The following is a 19,099-nucleotide window of genomic DNA, read 5'->3' as shown; positions in this document are numbered from 1 at the left end:
ATGTCATGGCTTTAGAAGCTTCTGATAGGCTAATTAACATCATTTGAGTCAATTGGAGGTGTACCTGTGGATGTATTTCAAGGCATGCCTTCAGACACAGTGCCTCTTTGCTTGACATGATGGGAAAATCAAAAGAAATCAGCCAAGACCTCAAAAAAAAATTGTAGACCTCTGGTTGATCCTTGGGAGCAATTTCCAAATGCCTGAAGGTACCACGTTCATCTGTACAAACAATAGTACGCAAGTATAAACACCATGGGACCACGCAGCCGTCATAACGCTCAGGAAGGAGACGCGTTCTGTCTCCTAGAGATGAACGTACTTTGGTGCAAAAAGTGCAAATCAATCCCAGAAAACAACAAAGGACCTTGAGAAGATGCTGGAGGAAACAGGTACAAAAGTATCTATATCCACAGTAAAACAAGTCCTATATCGACATAACCTGAAAGGTCGCTCAGCAAGGAAGAAGCCACTGATCCAAAACCGCCATAAAAAAGCCAGACTATGGTTTGCAACTGCACATGGGGACAAAGATCGTACTTTTTGGAGAAATGTCCTCTGGTCTGATGAAACAAAAATAGAACTGTTTGGCCATAATGACCATCGTTATGTTTGGAGGAAAAGGGTTTGCTTGCAAGCTGAAGAAAACCATCCCAACCGTGAAGCACAGGGTGGCAGCATCATGCTGTGGGGGTGCTTTGCTGCAGGAGGGACTGGTGCACTTCACAAAATAGATGGCATCATGAGGAAGGAAAATTATGTGGATATATTGAAGCAACATCTCAAGACATCAGTCAGGAAGTTAAAGCTTGGTCGCAAATGGGTCTCCCAAATGGACAATGACCCCAAGCATACTTCCAAAGTTGTGGCAAAATGGCTTAAGGACAACAAAGTCAAGGTATTGGAGTGGCCATCGCAAAGCCCTGACCTCAATCCTATAGAAAATGTGTGGGCAGAACTGAAAATGCATGTGCGAACAAGGAGGCCTACAAACCTGACTCAGTTACACCAGCTCTGTCAGGAGGAATGGGCCAAAATTCACCCAACTTATTGTGGGAAGCTTGTGGAAGGCTACCCGAAACGTTTGACCCAAGTTAAACAATTTAAAGGCAATGCTACCAAATACTAACTGAGTGTATGTAAACTTCTGACCCACTGGGAATGTGATGAAAGAAATAAAAGCTGAAATAAATCATTCTCTCTACTATTATTCTGACATTTCACATTCTTAAAATAAAGTGGTGATCCTAACTGACCTAAAACAGGGAATTTTTACTAGGATTAAATGTCAGGAATTGTGAAAAACTGAGTTTAAATGTTTTTGGCTAAGGTGTATGTAAACTTCCGACTTCAACTGAAATCAGTCAATTGAAATAAATTCATTAGGCCCTTATCGATTGGATTTCACATGACTGGGAATACAGATATGCATCTGTTGGTGGGTCAGAAAACCAGTCAGTATCTGATGTGACCACCGTTTGCCTCATACAGCACCACAGATCTTCTTCACATAGAGTTGATCAGGCTGTTGATTGTGGCCTGTGGAATGCTGTCCCATTCAGCTTCAATGGTTGTGCGAAGTTGCTGGATATTGGCGATCCAGAGCACGCTGTCGTACACGTCGATCCAGAGCATCCCAAACCAGCTCAATGGGTGACATGTCTGGTGAGTATGCAGGCCACGGAAGAACTGGGACATTTTCAGCTTCCAGGAATTATGTACAGATCCTTGCGACATGGGGCCGTGCATTATCATGCTGGAACATGAGGTGATGGCGGGGGATGAATGGCACGACAATGGGCCTCAGGATCTCGTCACGGTATCTCTGTGCATTCAAATGTAATTGTGTTCGCTGTCCGTAGCTTATGCCTGCCCATACCATAACCCCACCGCCACCATGGGGCACTCTGTTCACAACGTTGACATCAGCAAACCACTCGCCCACACAACGCCATACACATGGTCTGCGGTTTTGAGGCCAGTTGGACGTACTGCAAAATCCTCTAAAACGACATTGGAGGCGGCTTATGGTAGAGAAATTAACATTCAAAGCTTCTTGATATGCCACACCTGTCAGGTGGAAGGATTATCTTGGCAAAGGAGAAATGCTCACTAACAGGGATTTAAACACATTTGTGCCCAACATTTGAGAGAAATAAGTTTTTTGTGCGTATGGAACATTTTTGGGATTTCAGCCCATGAAACATGGAACCAACAATTTACATGTTGAGTTTATATTTTTGGTCAGTAGATATAGAGGACCAGAATATGGTGAAGACCCCTGCTGACACCACAGTATCTGAACGTTATGATGAGTTGGTGTCATCTCTGTTACTACACCTCTGCCCCCCTGCTTGTTTCTGTGTTAGTACCGGTCTGTTCCTCTCTGTTAGTACCGTTCTGTTTCTCTGTCCCCCATCACTGTTCCTCTCTGTTAGTACCGTTCTGTTTCTCTGTCCCCCATCACTGTTCCTCTCTGTTAGTACCGTTCTGTTTCTCTGTCCCCCATCACTGTTCCTCTCTGTTAGTACTGTTCTGTTTCTCTGTCCCCCATCACTGTTCCTCTCTGTTAGTACCGTTCTGTTTCTCTGTCTCCCATCACTGTTCCTCTCTGTTAGTACCGTTCTGTTTCTCTGTCCCCCATCACTGTTCCTCTCTGTTAGTACCGTTCTGTTTCTCTGTCCCCCATCACTGTTCCTCTCTGTTAGTACCGGTTCTGTTTCTCTGTCCCCCCATCACTGTTCCTCTCTGTTAGTACCGTTCTGTTTCTCTGTCCCCCATCACTGTTCCTCTCTGTTAGTACCGTTCTGTTTCTCTGTCCCCCATCACTGTTCCTCTCTGTTAGTACTGTTCTGTTTCTCTGTCCCCCATCACTGTTCCTCTCTGTTAGTACCGTTCTGTTCCTCTCTGTTAGTACCGTTCTGTTCCTCTCTGTTAGTACCGTTCTGTTTCTCTGTCCCCCCCCCCATCACTGTTCCTCTCTGTTAGTACCGTTCTGTTTCTCCCCCCCGCATCACTGTTCCTCTCTGTTAGTACCGTTCTGTTTCTCTGTCCCCCATCACTGTTCCTCTCTGTTAGTACCGTTCTGTTTCTCTGTCCCCCATCACTGTTCCTCTCTGTTAGTACCGTTCTGTTTCTCTGTCCCCCATCACTGTTCCTCTGTTAGTACCGTTCTGTTTCTCTGTCCCCATCACTGTTCCTCTCTGTTAGTACCGTTCTGTTTCTCTGTCCCCCCATCACTGTTCCTCTCTGTTAGTACCGTTCTGTTTCTCTGTCCCCCCATCACTGTTCCTCTCTGTTAGTACCGTTCTGTTTCTCTGTCCCCCCATCACTGTTCCTCTCTGTTAGTACCGTTCTGTTTCTCTGTCCCCCCATCACTGTTCCTCTCTGTTAGTACCGTTCTGTTTCTCTGTCCCCCCATCACTGTTCCTCTCTGTTAGTACCGTTCTGTTTCTCTGTCCCCCATCACTGTTCCTCTCTGTTAGTACCGTTCTGTTTCTCTGTCCCCCATCACTGTTCCTCTCTGTTAGTACCCGTTCTGTTTCTCTGTCCCCCATCACTGTTCCTCTCTGTTAGTACCGTTCTGTTTCTCTGTCCCCCATCACTGTTCCTCTCTGTTAGTACCGTTCTGTTTCTCTGTCCCCCATCACTGTTCCTCTCTGTTAGTACCGTTCTGTTTCTCTGTCCCCCATCACTGTTCCTCTCTGTTAGTACCGTTCTGTTTTCTCTGTCCCCCCATCACTGTTCCTCTCTGTTAGAACCGTTCTGTTTCTCTGTCCCCCCATCACTGTTCCCTCTCTGTTAGTACCGTTCTGTTTCTCTGTCCCCCCATCACTGTTCCTCTCTGTTAGTACCGTTCTGTTTCTCTGTCCCCCCATCACTGTTCCTCTCTGTTAGTACCGTTCTGTTTCTCTGTCCCCCCATCACTGTTCCTCTCTGTTAGTACCGTTCTGTTTCTCTGTCCCCCCATCACTGTTCCTCTCTGTTAGTACCGTTCTGTTTCTCTGTCCCCCCATCACTGTTCCTCTCTGTTAGTACCGTTCTGTTTCTCTGTCCCCCATCACTGTTCCTCTCTGTTAGTACCGTTCTGTTTCTCTGTCCCCCCATCACTGTTCCTCTCTGTTAGTACCGTTCTGTTTCTCTGTCCCCCATCACTGTTCCTCTCTGTTAGTACCATTCTGTTTCTCTGTCCCCCATCACTGTTCCTCTCTGTTAGTACCGTTCTGTTTCTCTGTCCCCCATCACTGTTCCTCTCTGTTAGTACCCGTTCTGTTTCTCTGTCCCCCCATCACTGTTCCTCTCTGTTAGTACCGTTCTGTTTCTCTGTCCCCCCATCACTGTTCCTCTCTGTTAGTACCGTTCTGTTTCTCTGTCCCCCATCACTGTTCCTCTCTGTTAGTACCGTTCTGTTTCTCTGTCCCCCATCACTGTTCCTCTCTGTTAGTACCGTTCTGTTTCTCTGTCCCCCCATCACTGTTCCTCTCTGTTAGTACCGTTCTGTTTCTCTGTCCCCCATCACTGTTCCTCTCTGTTAGTACCGTTCTGTTTCTCTGTCCCCCATCACTGTTCCTCTCTGTTAGTACCGTTCTGTTTCTCTGTCCCCCATCACTGTTCCTCTCTGTTAGTACCGTTCTGTTTCTCTGTCCCCCCATCACTGTTCCTCTCTGTTAGTACCGTTCTGTTTCTCTGTCCCCCCATCACTGTTCCTCTCTGTTAGTACCGTTCTGTTTCTCTGTCCCCCCATCACTGTTCCTCTCTGTTAGTACCGTTCTGTTTCTCTGTCCCCATCACTGTTCCTCTCTGTTAGTACCGTTCTGTTTCTCTGTCCCCCCATCACTGTTCCTCTCTGTTAGTACCCGTTCTGTTTCTCTGTCCCCCCATCACTGTTCCTCTCTGTTAGTACCGTTCTGTTTCTCTGTCCCCATCACTGTTCCTCTCTGTTAGTACCGTTCTGTTTCTCTGTCCCCCATCACTGTTCCTCTCTGTTAGTACCGTTCTGTTTCTCTGTCCCCCATCACTGTTCCTCTCTGTTAGTACCGTTCTGTTTCTCTGTCCCCCATCACTGTTCCTCTCTGTTAGTACCGTTCTGTTTCTCTGTCCCCCCATCACTGTTCCTCTCTGTTAGTACCGTTCTGTTTCTCTGTCCCCCATCACTGTTCCTCTCTGTTAGTACCGTTCTGTTTCTCTGTCCCCCCATCACTGTTCCTCTCTGTTAGTACCGTTCTGTTTCTCTGTCCCCCATCACTGTTCCTCTCTGTTAGTACCGTTCTGTTTCTCTGTCCCCCCATCACTGTTCCTCTCTGTTAGTACCGTTCTGTTTCTCTGTCCCCCATCACTGTTCCTCTCTGTTAGTACCGTTCTGTTTCTCTGTCCCCCCATCACTGTTCCTCTCTGTTAGTACCGTTCTGTTTCTCTGTCCCCCCATCACTGTTCCTCTCTGTTAGTACCGTTCTGTTTCTCTGTCCCCCATCACTGTTCCTCTCTGTTAGTACCGTTCTGTTTCTCTGTCCCCCCATCACTGTTCCTCTCTGTTAGTACCGTTCTGTTTCTCTGTCCCCCATCACTGTTCCTCTCTGTTAGTACCGTTCTGTTTCTCTGTCCCCCATCACTGTTCCTCTCTGTTAGTACCGTTCTGTTTCTCTGTCCCCCCATCACTGTTCCTCTCTGTTAGTACCGTTCTGTTTCTCTGTCCCCCCATCACTGTTCCTCTCTGTTAGTACCGTTCTGTTTCTCTGTCCCCCATCACTGTTCCTCTCTGTTAGTACCGTTCTGTTTCTCTGTCCCCCCATCACTGTTCCTCTCTGTTAGTACCGTTCTGTTTCTCTGTCCCCCCATCACTGTTCCTCTCTGTTAGTACCGTTCTGTTTCTCTGTCCCCCATCACTGTTCCTCTCTGTTAGTACCGTTCTGTTTCTCTGTCCCCCATCACTGTTCCTCTCTGTTAGTACCGTTCTGTTTCTCTGTCCCCCATCACTGTTCCTCTCTGTTAGTACCGTTCTGTTTCTCTGTCCCCCCATCACTGTTCCTCTCTGTTAGTACCGTTCTGTTTCTCTGTCCCCCCATCACTGTTCCTCTCTGTTAGTACCGTTCTGTTTCTCTGTCCCCCATCACTGTTCCTCTCTGTTAGTACCGTTCTGTTTCTCTGTCCCCCCATCACTGTTCCTCTCTGTTAGTACCGTTCTGTTTCTCTGTCCCCCCATCACTGTTCCTCTCTGTTAGTACCGTTCTGTTTCTCTGTCCCCCCATCACTGTTCCTCTCTGTTAGTACCGTTCTGTTTCTCTGTCCCCCATCACTGTTCCTCTCTGTTAGTACCGTTCTGTTTCTCTGTCCCCCCATCACTGTTCCTCTCTGTTAGTACCGTTCTGTTTCTCTGTCCCCCATCACTGTTCCTCTCTGTTAGTACCGTTCTGTTTCTCTGTCCCCCATCACTGTTCCTCTCTGTTAGTACCGTTCTGTTTCTCTGTCCCCCATCACTGTTCCTCTCTGTTAGTACCGTTCTGTTTCTCTGTCCCCCCATCACTGTTCCTCTCTGTTAGTACCGTTCTGTTTCTCTGTCCCCCCATCACTGTTCCTCTCTGTTAGTACCGTTCTGTTTCTCTGTCCCCCCATCACTGTTCCTCTCTGTTAGTACCGTTCTGTTTCTCTGTCCCCCATCACTGTTCCTCTCTGTTAGTACCGTTCTGTTTCTCTGTCCCCCATCACTGTTCCTCTCTGTTAGTACCGTTCTGTTTCTCTGTCCCCCATCACTGTTCCTCTCTGTTAGTACCGTTCTGTTTCTCTGTCCCCCATCACTGTTCCTCTCTGTTAGTACCGTTCTGTTTCTCTGTCCCCCATCACTGTTCCTCTCTGTTAGTACCGTTCTGTTTCTCTGTCCCCCCATCACTGTTCCTCTCTGTTAGTACCGTTCTGTTTCTCTGTCCCCCATCACTGTTCCTCTCTGTTAGTACCCGTTCTGTTTCTCTGTCCCCCATCACTGTTCCTCTCTGTTAGTACCGTTCTGTTTCTCTGTCCCCCATCACTGTTCCTCTCTGTTAGTACCGTTCTGTTTCTCTGTCCCCCATCACTGTTCCTCTCTGTTAGTACCGTTCTGTTTCTCTGTCCCCCCATCACTGTTCCTCTCTGTTAGTACCGTTCTGTTTCTCTGTCCCCCATCACTGTTCCTCTCTGTTAGTACCGTTCTGTTTCTCTGTCCCCCATCACTGTTCCTCTCTGTTAGTACCGTTCTGTTTCTCTGTCCCCCCATCACTGTTCCTCTCTGTTAGTACCGTTCTGTTTCTCTGTCCCCCATCACTGTTCCTCTCTGTTAGTACCGTTCTGTTTCTCTGTCCCCCATCACTGTTCCTCTCTGTTAGTACCGTTCTGTTTCTCTGTCCCCATCACTGTTCCTCTCTGTTAGTACCGTTCTGTTTCTCTGTCCCCCATCACTGTCCCTCTCTGTTAGTACCGTTCTGTTTCTCTGTCCCCCATCACTGTTCCTCTCTGTTAGTACCGTTCTGTTTCTCTGTCCCCCCATCACTGTTCCTCTCTGTTAGTACCGTTCTGTTTCTCTGTCCCCCATCACTGTTCCTCTCTGTTAGTACCGTTCTGTTTCTCTGTCCCCCCATCACTGTTCCTCTCTGTTAGTACCGTTCTGTTTCTCTGTCCCCCCATCACTGTCCCTCTCTGTTAGTACCCGTTCTGTTTCTCTGTCCCCCATCACTGTTCCTCTCTGTTAGTACCGTTCTGTTTCTCTGTCCCCCATCACTGTTCCTCTCTGTTACCGGTCTGTTTCTCTGTCCCCCATCACTGTCCCTCTCTGTTAGTACCGTTCTGTTTCTCTGTCCCCCATCACTGTCCCTCTCTGTTAGTACCGTTCTGTTTCTCTGTCCCCCCCATCACTGTCCCTCTCTGTTAGTACCGTTCTGTTTCTCTGTCCCCCCCATCACTGTCCCTCTCTGTTAGTACCGTTCTGTTTCTCTGTCCCCCATCACTGTTCCTCTCTGTTAGTACCGTTCTGTTTCTCTGTCCTCCCCCATCACTGTTCCTCTCTGTTAGTACCGTTCTGTTTCTCTGTCCCCCCATCACTGTTCCTCTCTGTTAGTACCGTTCTGTTTCTCTGTCCCCCCATCACTGTTCCTCTCTGTTAGTACCGTTCTGTTTCTCTGTCCCCCATCACTGTTCCTCTCTGTTAGTACCGTTCTGTTTCTCTGTCCCCCCATCACTGTTCCTCTCTGTTAGTACCGTTCTGTTTCTCTGTCCCCCATCACTGTTCCTCTCTGTTAGTACCGTTCTGTTTCTCTGTCCCCCCATCACTGTCCCTCTCTGTTAGTACCGTTCTGTTTCTCTGTCCCCCATCACTGTTCCTCTCTGTTAGTACCGTTCTGTTTCTCTGTCCCCCCCATCACTGTTCCTCTCTGTTAGTACCGTTCTGTTTCTCTGTCCCCCATCACTGTTCCTCTCTGTTAGTACCGTTCTGTTTCTCTGTCCCCCCATCACTGTTCCTCTCTGTTAGTACCGTTCTGTTTCTCTGTCCCCATCACTGTTCCTCTCTGTTAGTACCGTTCTGTTTCTCTGTCCCCCCATCACTGTTCCTCTCTGTTAGTACCGTTCTGTTTCTCTGTCCCCCATCACTGTTCCTCTCTGTTAGTACCGTTCTGTTTCTCTGTCCCCCATCACTGTTCCTCTCTGTTAGTACCGTTCTGTTTCTCTGTCCCCCCATCACTGTTCCTCTCTGTTAGTACCCGTTCTGTTTCTCTGTCCCCCCATCACTGTTCCTCTCTGTTAGTACCGTTCTGTTTCTCTGTCCCCCATCACTGTTCCTCTCTGTTAGTACCGTTCTGTTTCTCTGTCCCCATCACTGTTCCTCTCTGTTAGTACCGTTCTGTTTCTCTGTCCCCCCATCACTGTCCCTCTCTGTTAGTACCGTTCTGTTTCTCTGTCCCCCATCACTGTTCCTCTCTGTTAGTACCGTTCTGTTTCTCTGTCCCCCCCATCACTGTTCCTCTCTGTTAGTACCGTTCTGTTTCTCTGTCCCCCATCACTGTTCCTCTCTGTTAGTACCGTTCTGTTTCTCTGTCCCCCCCCATCACTGTTCCTCTCTGTTAGTACCGTTCTGTTTCTCTGTCCCCCATCACTGTTCCTCTCTGTTAGTACCGTTCTGTTTCTCTGTCCCCCATCACTGTTCCTCTCTGTTAGTACCGTTCTGTTTCTCTGTCCCCCATCACTGTTCCTCTGTTAGTACCGTTCTGTTTCTCTGTCCCCCCATCACTGTTCCTCTCTGTTAGTACCGTTCTGTTTCTCTGTCCCCATCACTGTTCCTCTCTGTTAGTACCGTTCTGTTTCTCTGTCCCCCCATCACTGTTCCTCTCTGTTAGTACCGTTCTGTTTCTCTGCCCCCCATCACTGTTCCTCTCTGTTAGTACCGTTCTGTTTCTCTGTCCCCCATCACTGTTCCTCTCTGTTAGTACCGTTCTGTTTCTCTGTCCCCCCATCACTGTTCCTCTCTGTTAGTACCGTTCTGTTTCTCTGTCCCCCCATCACTGTTCCTCTCTGTTAGTACCGTTCTGTTTCTCTGTCCCCCATCACTGTTCCTCTCTGTTAGTACCGTTCTGTTTCTCTGTCCCCCATCACTGTTCCTCTCTGTTAGTACCGTTCTGTTTCTCTGTCCCCCATCACTGTTCCTCTCTGTTAGTACCGTTCTGTTTCTCTGTCCCCCATCACTGTTCCTCTCTGTTAGTACCGTTCTGTTTCTCTGTCCCCCATCACTGTTCCTCTCTGTTAGTACCGTTCTGTTTCTCTGTCCCCCATCACTGTTCCTCTCTGTTAGTACCGTTCTGTTTCTCTGTCCCCCATCACTGTTCCTCTCTGTTAGTACCGTTCTGTTTCTCTGTCCCCCATCACTGTTCCTCTCTGTTAGTACCGTTCTGTTTCTCTGTCCCCCATCACTGTTCCTCTCTGTTAGTACCGTTCTGTTTCTCTGTCCCCCCATCACTGTTCCTCTCTGTTAGTACCGTTCTGTTTCTCTGTCCCCCATCACTGTTCCTCTCTGTTAGTACCGTTCTGTTTCTCTGTCCCCCATCACTGTTCCTCTCTGTTAGTACCGTTCTGTTTCTCTGTCCCCCCATCACTGTTCCTCTCTGTTAGTACCGTTCTGTTTCTCTGTCCCCCCATCACTGTTCCTCTCTGTTAGTACCGTTCTGTTTCTCTGTCCCCCATCACTGTTCCTCTCTGTTAGTACCGTTCTGTTTCTCTGTCCCCCCATCACTGTTCCTCTCTGTTAGTACCGTTCTGTTTCTCTGTCCCCCCATCACTGTTCCTCTCTGTTAGTACCGTTCTGTTTCTCTGTCCCCCCATCACTGTTCCTCTCTGTTAGTACCGTTCTGTTTCTCTGTCCCCCATCACTGTTCCTCTCTGTTAGTACCGTTCTGTTTCTCTGTCCCCATCACTGTTCCTCTCTGTTAGTACCGTTCTGTTTCTCTGTCCCCCATCACTGTTCCTCTCTGTTAGTACCGTTCTGTTTCTCTGTCCCCATCACTGTTCCTCTCTGTTAGTACCGTTCTGTTTCTCTGTCCCCCCATCACTGTTCCTCTCTGTTAGTACCGTTCTGTTTCTCTGTCCCCCATCACTGTTCCTCTCTGTTAGTACCGTTCTGTTTCTCTGTCCCCCATCACTGTTCCTCTCTGTTAGTACCGTTCTGTTTCTCTGTCCCCCCATCACTGTTCCTCTCTGTTAGTACCGTTCTGTTTCTCTGTCCCCCCATCACTGTTCCTCTCTGTTAGTACCGTTCTGTTTCTCTGTCCCCCATCACTGTTCCTCTCTGTTAGTACCGTTCTGTTTCTCTGTCCCCCCATCACTGTTCCTCTCTGTTAGTACCGTTCTGTTTCTCTGTCCCCCATCACTGTTCCTCTCTGTTAGTACCGTTCTGTTTCTCTGTCCCCCCATCACTGTTCCTCTCTGTTAGTACCGTTCTGTTTCTCTGTCCCCCATCACTGTTCCTCTCTGTTAGTACCGTTCTGTTTCTCTGTCCCCCATCACTGTTCCTCTCTGTTAGTACCGTTCTGTTTCTCTGTCCCCCACTCTGTTCCTCTCTGTTAGTACCGTTCTGTTTCTCTGTCCCCCATCACTGTTCCTCTCTGTTAGTACCGTTCTGTTTCTCTGTCCCCCCATCACTGTTCCTCTCTGTTAGTACCGTTCTGTTTCTCTGTCCCCCCATCACTGTTCCTCTCTGTTAGTACCGTTCTGTTTCTCTGTCCCCCCATCACTGTTCCTCTCTGTTAGTACCGTTCTGTTTCTCTGTCCCCCCATCACTGTTCCTCTCTGTTAGTACCGTTCTGTTTCTCTGTCCCCCCATCACTGTTCCTCTCTGTTAGTACCGTTCTGTTTCTCTGTCCCCCCATCACTGTTCCTCTCTGTTAGTACCGTTCTGTTTCTCTGTCCCCCATCACTGTTCCTCTCTGTTAGTACCGTTCTGTTTCTCTGTCCCCCCATCACTGTTCCTCTCTGTTAGTACCGTTCTGTTTCTCTGTCCCCCATCACTGTTCCTCTCTGTTAGTACCGTTCTGTTTCTCTGTCCCCCATCACTGTTCCTCTCTGTTAGTACCGTTCTGTTTCTCTGTCCCCCCATCACTGTTCCTCTCTGTTAGTACCGTTCTGTTTCTCTGTCCCCCATCACTGTTCCTCTCTGTTAGTACCGTTCTGTTTCTCTGTCCCCCATCACTGTTCCTCTCTGTTAGTACCGTTCTGTTTCTCTGTCCCCCCATCACTGTTCCTCTCTGTTAGTACCGTTCTGTTTCTCTGTCCCCCCATCACTGTTCCCTCTCTGTTAGTACCGTTCTGTTTCTCTGTCCCCCCATCACTGTTCCTCTCTGTTAGTACCGTTCTGTTTCTCTGTCCCCCCATCACTGTTCCTCTCTGTTAGTACCGTTCTGTTTCTCTGTCCCCCATCACTGTTCCTCTCTGTTAGTACCGTTCTGTTTCTCTGTCCCCCCATCACTGTTCCTCTCTGTTAGTACCGTTCTGTTTCTCTGTCCCCCCATCACTGTTCCTCTCTGTTAGTACCGTTCTGTTTCTCTGTCCCCCCATCACTGTTCCTCTCTGTTAGTACCGTTCTGTTTCTCTGTCCCCCATCACTGTTCCTCTCTGTTAGTACCGTTCTGTTTCTCTGTCCCCCATCACTGTTCCTCTCTGTTAGTACCGTTCTGTTTCTCTGTCCCCCATCACTGTTCCTCTCTGTTAGTACCGTTCTGTTTCTCTGTCCCCCCATCACTGTTCCTCTCTGTTAGTACCGTTCTGTTTCTCTGTCCCCCCATCACTGTTCCTCTCTGTTAGTACCGTTCTGTTTCTCTGTCCCCCCATCACTGTTCCTCTCTGTTAGTACCGTTCTGTTTCTCTGTCCCCCCATCACTGTTCCTCTCTGTTAGTACCGTTCTGTTTCTCTGTCCCCCATCACTGTTCCTCTCTGTTAGTACCGTTCTGTTTCTCTGTCCCCCATCACTGTTCCTCTCTGTTAGTACCGTTCTGTTTCTCTGTCCCCCATCACTGTTCCTCTCTGTTAGTACCGTTCTGTTTCTCTGTCCCCCCCATCACTGTTCCTCTCTGTTAGTACCGTTCTGTTTCTCTGTCCCCCATCACTGTTCCTCTCTGTTAGTACCGTTCTGTTTCTCTGTCCCCCATCACTGTTCCTCTCTGTTAGTACCGTTCTGTTTCTCTGTCCCCCATCACTGTTCCTCTCTGTTAGTACCGTTCTGTTTCTCTGTCCCCCATCACTGTTCCTCTCTGTTAGTACCGTTCTGTTTCTCTGTCCCCCCATCACTGTTCCTCTCTGTTAGTACCGTTCTGTTTCTCTGTCCCCATCACTGTTCCTCTCTGTTAGTACCGTTCTGTTTCTCTGTCCCCATCACTGTTCCTCTCTGTTAGTACCGTTCTGTTTCTCTGTCCCCCATCACTGTTCCTCTCTGTTAGTACCGTTCTGTTTCTCTGTCCCTCTCTGTCCGTTCTGTTTCTCTGTCCCCCATCACTGTTCCTCTCTGTTAGTACCGTTCTGTTTCTCTGTCCCCCCCATCACTGTTCCTCTCTGTTAGTACCGTTCTGTTTCTCTGTCCCCCATCACTGTTCCTCTCTGTTAGTACCGGTCTGTTTCTCTGTCCCCATCACTGTTCCTCTCTGTTAGTACCGTTCTGTTTCTCTGTCCCCCCATCACTGTTCCTCTCTGTTAGTACCGTTCTGTTTCTCTGTCCCCCATCACTGTTCCTCTCTGTTAGTACCGTTCTGTTTCTCTGTCCCCCATCACTGTTCCTCTCTGTTAGTACCGTTCTGTTTCTCTGTCCCCCATCACTGTTCCTCTCTGTTAGTACCGTTCTGTTTCTCTGTCCCCCATCACTGTTCCTCTCTGTTAGTACCGTTCTGTTTCTCTGTCCCCCATCACTGTTCCTCTCTGTTAGTACCGTTCTGTTTCTCTGTTCCTCTCTCGTCCCCATCACTGTTCCTCTCTGTTAGTACCGTTCTGTTTCTCTGTCCCCCCATCACTGTTCCTCTCTGTTAGTACCGTTCTGTTTCTCTGTCCCCCATCACTGTTCCTCTCTGTTAGTACCGTTCTGTTTCTCTGTCCCCCCATCACTGTTCCTCTCTGTTAGTACCGTTCTGTTTCTCTGTCCCCCCATCACTGTTCCTCTCTGTTAGTACCGTTCTGTTTCTCTGTCCCCCATCACTGTTCCTCTCTGTTAGTACCGTTCTGTTTCTCTGTCCCCCATCACTGTTCCTCTCTGTTAGTACCGTTCTGTTTCTCTGTCCCCCATCACTGTTCCTCTCTGTTAGTACCGTTCTGTTTCTCTGTCCCCCCATCACTGTTCCTCTCTGTTAGTACCGTTCTGTTTCTCTGTCCCCCCATCACTGTTCCTCTCTGTTAGTACCGTTCTGTTTCTCTGTCCCCCATCACTGTTCCTCTCTGTTAGTACCGTTCTGTTTCTCTGTCCCCCATCACTGTTCCTCTCTGTTAGTACCGTTCTGTTTCTCTGTCCCCCCATCACTGTTCCTCTCTGTTAGTACCGTTCTGTTTCTCTGTCCCCATCACTGTTCCTCTCTGTTAGTACCGTTCTGTTTCTCTGTCCCCCATCACTGTTCCTCTCTGTTAGTACCGTTCTGTTTCTCTGTCCCCCATCACTGTTCCTCTCTGTTAGTACCGTTCTGTTTCTCTGTCCCCCCATCACTGTTCCTCTCTGTTAGTACCGTTCTGTTTCTCTGTCCCCCCATCACTGTTCCTCTCTGTTAGTACCGTTCTGTTTCTCTGTCCCCCCATCACTGTTCCTCTCTGTTAGTACCGTTCTGTTTCTCTGTCCCCCCCATCACTGTTCCTCTCTGTTAGTACCGTTCTGTTTCTCTGTCCCCCATCACTGTTCCTCTCTGTTAGTACCGTTCTGTTTCTCTGTCCCCCATCACTGTTCCTCTCTGTTAGTACCGTTCTGTTTCTCTGTCCCCCATCACTGTTCCTCTCTGTTAGTACCGTTCTGTTTCTCTGTCCCCCCATCACTGTTCCTCTCTGTTAGTACCGTTCTGTTTCTCTGTCCCCCATCACTGTTCCTCTCTGTTAGTACCGTTCTGTTTCTCTGTCCCCCATCACTGTTCCTCTCTGTTAGTACCGTTCTGTTTCTCTGTCCCCCATCACTGTTCCTCTCTGTTAGTACCGTTCTGTTTCTCTGTCCCCCATCACTGTTCCTCTCTGTTAGTACCGTTCTGTTTCTCTGTCCCCCATCACTGTTCCTCTCTGTTAGTACCGTTCTGTTTCTCTGTCCCCCCATCACTGTTCCTCTCTGTTAGTACCGTTCTGTTTCTCTGTCCCCCATCACTGTTCCTCTCTGTTAGTACCGTTCTGTTTCTCTGTCCCCCCATCACTGTTCCTCTCTGTTAGTACCGTTCTGTTTCTCTGTCCCCCCATCACTGTTCCTCTCTGTTAGTACCGTTCTGTTTCTCTGTCCCCCATCACTGTTCCTCTCTGTTAGTACCGTTCTGTTTCTCTGTCCCCCATCACTGTTCCTCTCTGTTAGTACCGTTCTGTTTCTCTGTCCCCCATCACTGTTCCTCTCTGTTAGTACCGTTCTGTTTCTCTGTCCCCCATCACTGTTCCTCTCTGTTAGTACCGTTCTGTTTCTCTGTCCCCCCATCACTGTTCCTCTCTGTTAGTACCGTTCTGTTTCTCTGTCCCCCATCACTGTTCCTCTCTGTTAGTACCGTTCTGTTTCTCTGTCCCCCCATCACTGTTCCTCTCTGTTAGTACCGTTCTGTTTCTCTGTCCCCCCATCACTGTTCCTCTCTGTTAGTACCGTTCTGTTTCTCTGTCCCCCCATCACTGTTCCTCTCTGTTAGTACCGTTCTGTTTCTCTGTCCCCCCCATCACTGTTCCTCTCTGTTAGTACCGTTCTGTTTCTCTGTCCCCCCATCACTGTTCCTCTCTGTTAGTACCGTTCTGTTTCTCTGTCCCCCCATCACTGTTCCTCTCTGTTAGTACCGTTCTGTTTCTCTGTCCCCCCATCACTGTTCCTCTCTGTTAGTACCGTTCTGTTTCTCTGTCCCCCATCACTGTTCCTCTCTGTTAGTACCGTTCTGTTTCTCTGTCCCCCATCACTGTTCCTCTCTGTTAGTACCGTTCTGTTTCTCTGTCCCCCCATCACTGTTCCTCTCTGTTAGTACCGTTCTGTTTCTCTGTCCCCCATCACTGTTCCTCTCTGTTAGTACCGTTCTGTTTCTCTGTCCCCCCATCACTGTTCCTCTCTGTTAGTACCGTTCTGTTTCTCTGTCCCCCCATCACTGTTCCTCTCTGTTAGTACCGTTCTGTTTCTCTGTCCCCATCACTGTTCCTCTCTGTTAGTACCGTTCTGTTTCTCTGTCCCCCATCACTGTTCCTCTCTGTTAGTACCGTTCTGTTTCTCTGTCCCCCCATCACTGTTCCTCTCTGTTAGTACCCTGTCTCTGTTTCTCTGTTTTCTCTGCCCCCATCACTGTTCCTCTCTGTTAGTACCGTTCTGTTTCTCTGTCCCCCCCATCACTGTTCCTCTCTGTTAGTACCGTTCTGTTTCTCTGTCCCCCCATCACTGTTCCTCTCTGTTAGTACCGTTCTGTTTCTCTGTCCCCCATCACTGTTCCTCTCTGTTAGTACCGGTCTGTTTCTCTGTCCCCCCATCACTGTTCCTCTCTGTTAGTACCGTTCTGTTTCTCTGTCCCCCCATCACTGTTCCTCTCTGTTAGTACCGTTCTGTTTCTCTGTCCCCCATCACTGTTCCTCTCTGTTAGTACCGTTCTGTTTCTCTGTCCCCCATCACTGTTCCTCTCTGTTAGTACCGTTCTGTTTCTCTGTCCCCCCATCACTGTTCCTCTCTGTTAGTACCGTTCTGTTTCTCTGTCCCCCCATCACTGTTCCTCTCTGTTAGTACCGTTCTGTTTCTCTGTCCCCCATCACTGTTCCTCTCTGTTAGTACCGTTCTGTTTCTCTGTCCCCCATCACTGTTCCTCTCTGTTAGTACCGCTCTGTTTCTCTGTCCCCCATCACTGTTCCTCTCTGTTAGTACCGTTCTGTTTCTCTGTCCCCCATCACTGTTCCTCTCTGTTAGTACCGTTCTGTTTCTCTGTCCCCCCATCACTGTTCCTCTCTGTTAGTACCGTTCTGTTTCTCTGTCCCCCCATCACTGTTCCTCTCTGTTAGTACCGTTCTGTTTCTCTGTCCCCCATCACTGTTCCTCTCTGTTAGTACCGTTCTGTTTCTCTGTCCCCCATCACTGTTCCTCTCTGTTAGTACCGTTCTGTTTCTCTGTCCCCCATCACTGTTCCTCTCTGTTAGTACCGTTCTGTTTCTCTGTCCCCCCATCACTGTTCCTCTCTGTTAGTACCGTTCTGTTTCTCTGTCCCCCCATCACTGTTCCTCTCTGTTAGTACCGTTCTGTTTCTCTGTCCCCCATCACTGTTCCTCTCTGTTAGTACCGTTCTGTTTCTCTGTCCCCCCATCACTGTTCCTCTCTGTTAGTACCGTTCTGTTTCTCTGTCCCCCCATCACTGTTCCTCTCTGTTAGTACCGTTCTGTTTCTCTGTCCCCCATCACTGTTCCTCTCTGTTAGTACCGTTCTGTTTCTCTGTCCCCATCACTGTTCCTCTCTGTTAGTACCGTTCTGTTTCTCTGTCCCCCATCACTGTTCCTCTCTGTTAGTACCGTTCTGTTTCTCTGTCCCCCCATCACTGTTCCTCTCTGTTAGTACCGTTCTGTTTCTCTGTCCCCCCCATCACTGTTCCTCTCTGTTAGTACCGTTCTGTTTCTCTGTCCCCCATCACTGTTCCTCTCTGTTAGTACCGTTCTGTTTCTCTGTCCCCCATCACTGTTCCTCTCTGTTAGTACCGTTCTGTTTCTCTGTCCCCCATCACTGTTCCTCTCTGTTAGTACCGTTCTGTTTCTCTGTCCCCCATCACTGTTCCTCTCTGTTAGAACCGTTCTGTTTCTCTGTCCCCCATCACTGTCCCTCTCTGTTAGTACCGTTCTGTTTCTCTGTCCCCCATCACTGTTCCTCTCTGTTAGTACCGTTCTGTTTCTCTGTCCCCCATCACTGTTCCTCTCTGTTAGTACCGTTCTGTTTCTCTGTCCCCCCATCACTGTTCCTCTCTGTTAGTACCGTTCTGTTTCTCTGTCCCCCCATCACTGTCCCTCTCTGTTAGTACCGTTCTGTTTCTCTGTCCCCCATCACTGTTCCTCTCTGTTAGTACCGTTCTGTTTCTCTGTCCCCCATCACTGTTCCTCTCTGTTAGTACCGGCCTGTTTCTCTGTCCCCCCCATCACTGTTCCTCTCTGTTAGTACCGTTCTGTTTCTCTGTCCCCCCCATCACTGTTCCTCTCTGTTAGTACCGTTCTGTTTCTCTGTCCCCCCCATCACTGTTCCTCTCTGTTAGTACCGTTCTGTTTCTCTGTCCCCCCCATCACTGTTCCTCTCTGTTAGTACCGTTCTGTTTCTCTGTCCCCCGATCACTGTTCCTCTCTGTTAGTACCGTTCTGTTTCTCTGTCCCCCCCATCACTGTTCCTCTCTGTTAGTACCGTTCTGTTTCTCTGTCCCCCATCACTGTTCATCTCTGTTAGTACCGTTCTGTTTCTCTGTCCCCCCCATCACTGTTCCTCTCTGTTAGTACCGTTCTGTTTCTCTGTCCCCCCCATCACTGTTCCTCTCTGTTACCGTTCTGTCTGTCCTACCTTTCTCTGTCGACTAGGATGTGGAGAACTACCGGACAGCGATGCGTGAGATGGCGGAGGACATCATAGCCCTGAGGACCCAGGTGGTAACCTTGGAGACGGACAACAGCCAGCTCCGTAGTGACCTCACGCTGCACCAGGACCTAGGACGCCACCTACTGGACAACACTGATATAGACCTCATGACCAAGGCAGAGATCGCTGACAGGATAGGTACACCACTATTTTATTTTTTATATATATTATTATATTATTATTATTATTTTTATTTATTTTTTTATTTTTGATGTAGATCAGCTTAATATTGCAGATAGATTGTAACTTCCATCAATGTAATTGTCTGCATCACTTCCAATCCCCCGTTTATATATATATATATATATATATATATATATATTGTGACGTCCCGAGAGGCTACACAGCTTTCAGCGGGATTGCTCAAGTAGTGCAAGGAGACAAGGTTCAAACAAAACAAGGATTTTATTAAAGGTCTTGGGAAATTAACGAAAATATAACAAAATTATGTTCTCTTGTGGCTCTTTAAGGGTTAACAGTTCAGGGATGTCTCTTCCACATCCAAAATCATAATTCTCACTCGCTCAGATAACTTTTCCCCAGCCTTACTGTAGTCCACGTTGCAGCTAGTGGCCAACCCAGCAAAAAGTCCTTCCAAATGTCTCTCACGTATTTCCACAGGTGCATATATCCAAAGGTGAGTATTTCCCAAAGGTAAGTATCTCCAAATCCTTATATTCCTCATGGAAGTGGACGTGCAGCACTCTTGTCCTCCAGAGAGCCCAGGTTGGAGACTGTGTTTCTTCACCCCCCCACACACTCCCTCAGTGTGTCTCTTCCCTTCCCCAACCTTCAGCTCATCAGCTCCTCATTTGTTTCAGCTGCGTGGG

The 19,099-nt window shown here is 48.5% G+C and overlaps 1 protein-coding gene across 4 annotated transcripts in view; it reads left to right on the top strand.

Moving 5' to 3' along the window:
* The window catches only part of ccdc33 (coiled-coil domain containing 33), a 54,944-nt gene that overhangs the window by 12,068 nt on the left and 23,777 nt on the right, over positions 1–19,099 (top strand). For 3 of the 4 annotated variants that reach the window (XM_045216858.1, XM_045216859.1, XM_045216857.1), the window contains exon 4: positions 18,212–18,407. In XM_045216858.1, coding sequence (XP_045072793.1) covers positions 18,212–18,407 — 196 coding nt within the window. Of the gene's footprint in view, positions 1–18,174; positions 18,408–19,099 lie in introns of those variants that run through there. The other variant, XM_045216860.1, reaches the window with a different exon arrangement.

This window comes from Coregonus clupeaformis, unplaced genomic scaffold (genome assembly GCF_020615455.1).
Source record: "Coregonus clupeaformis isolate EN_2021a unplaced genomic scaffold, ASM2061545v1 scaf0828, whole genome shotgun sequence".
Lineage (NCBI taxonomy): Eukaryota > Metazoa > Chordata > Actinopteri > Salmoniformes > Salmonidae > Coregonus > Coregonus clupeaformis.
The sequence above is the reverse complement of the archived record's forward strand: the minus strand, read 5'-3'. Positions and strand labels throughout refer to the sequence as shown.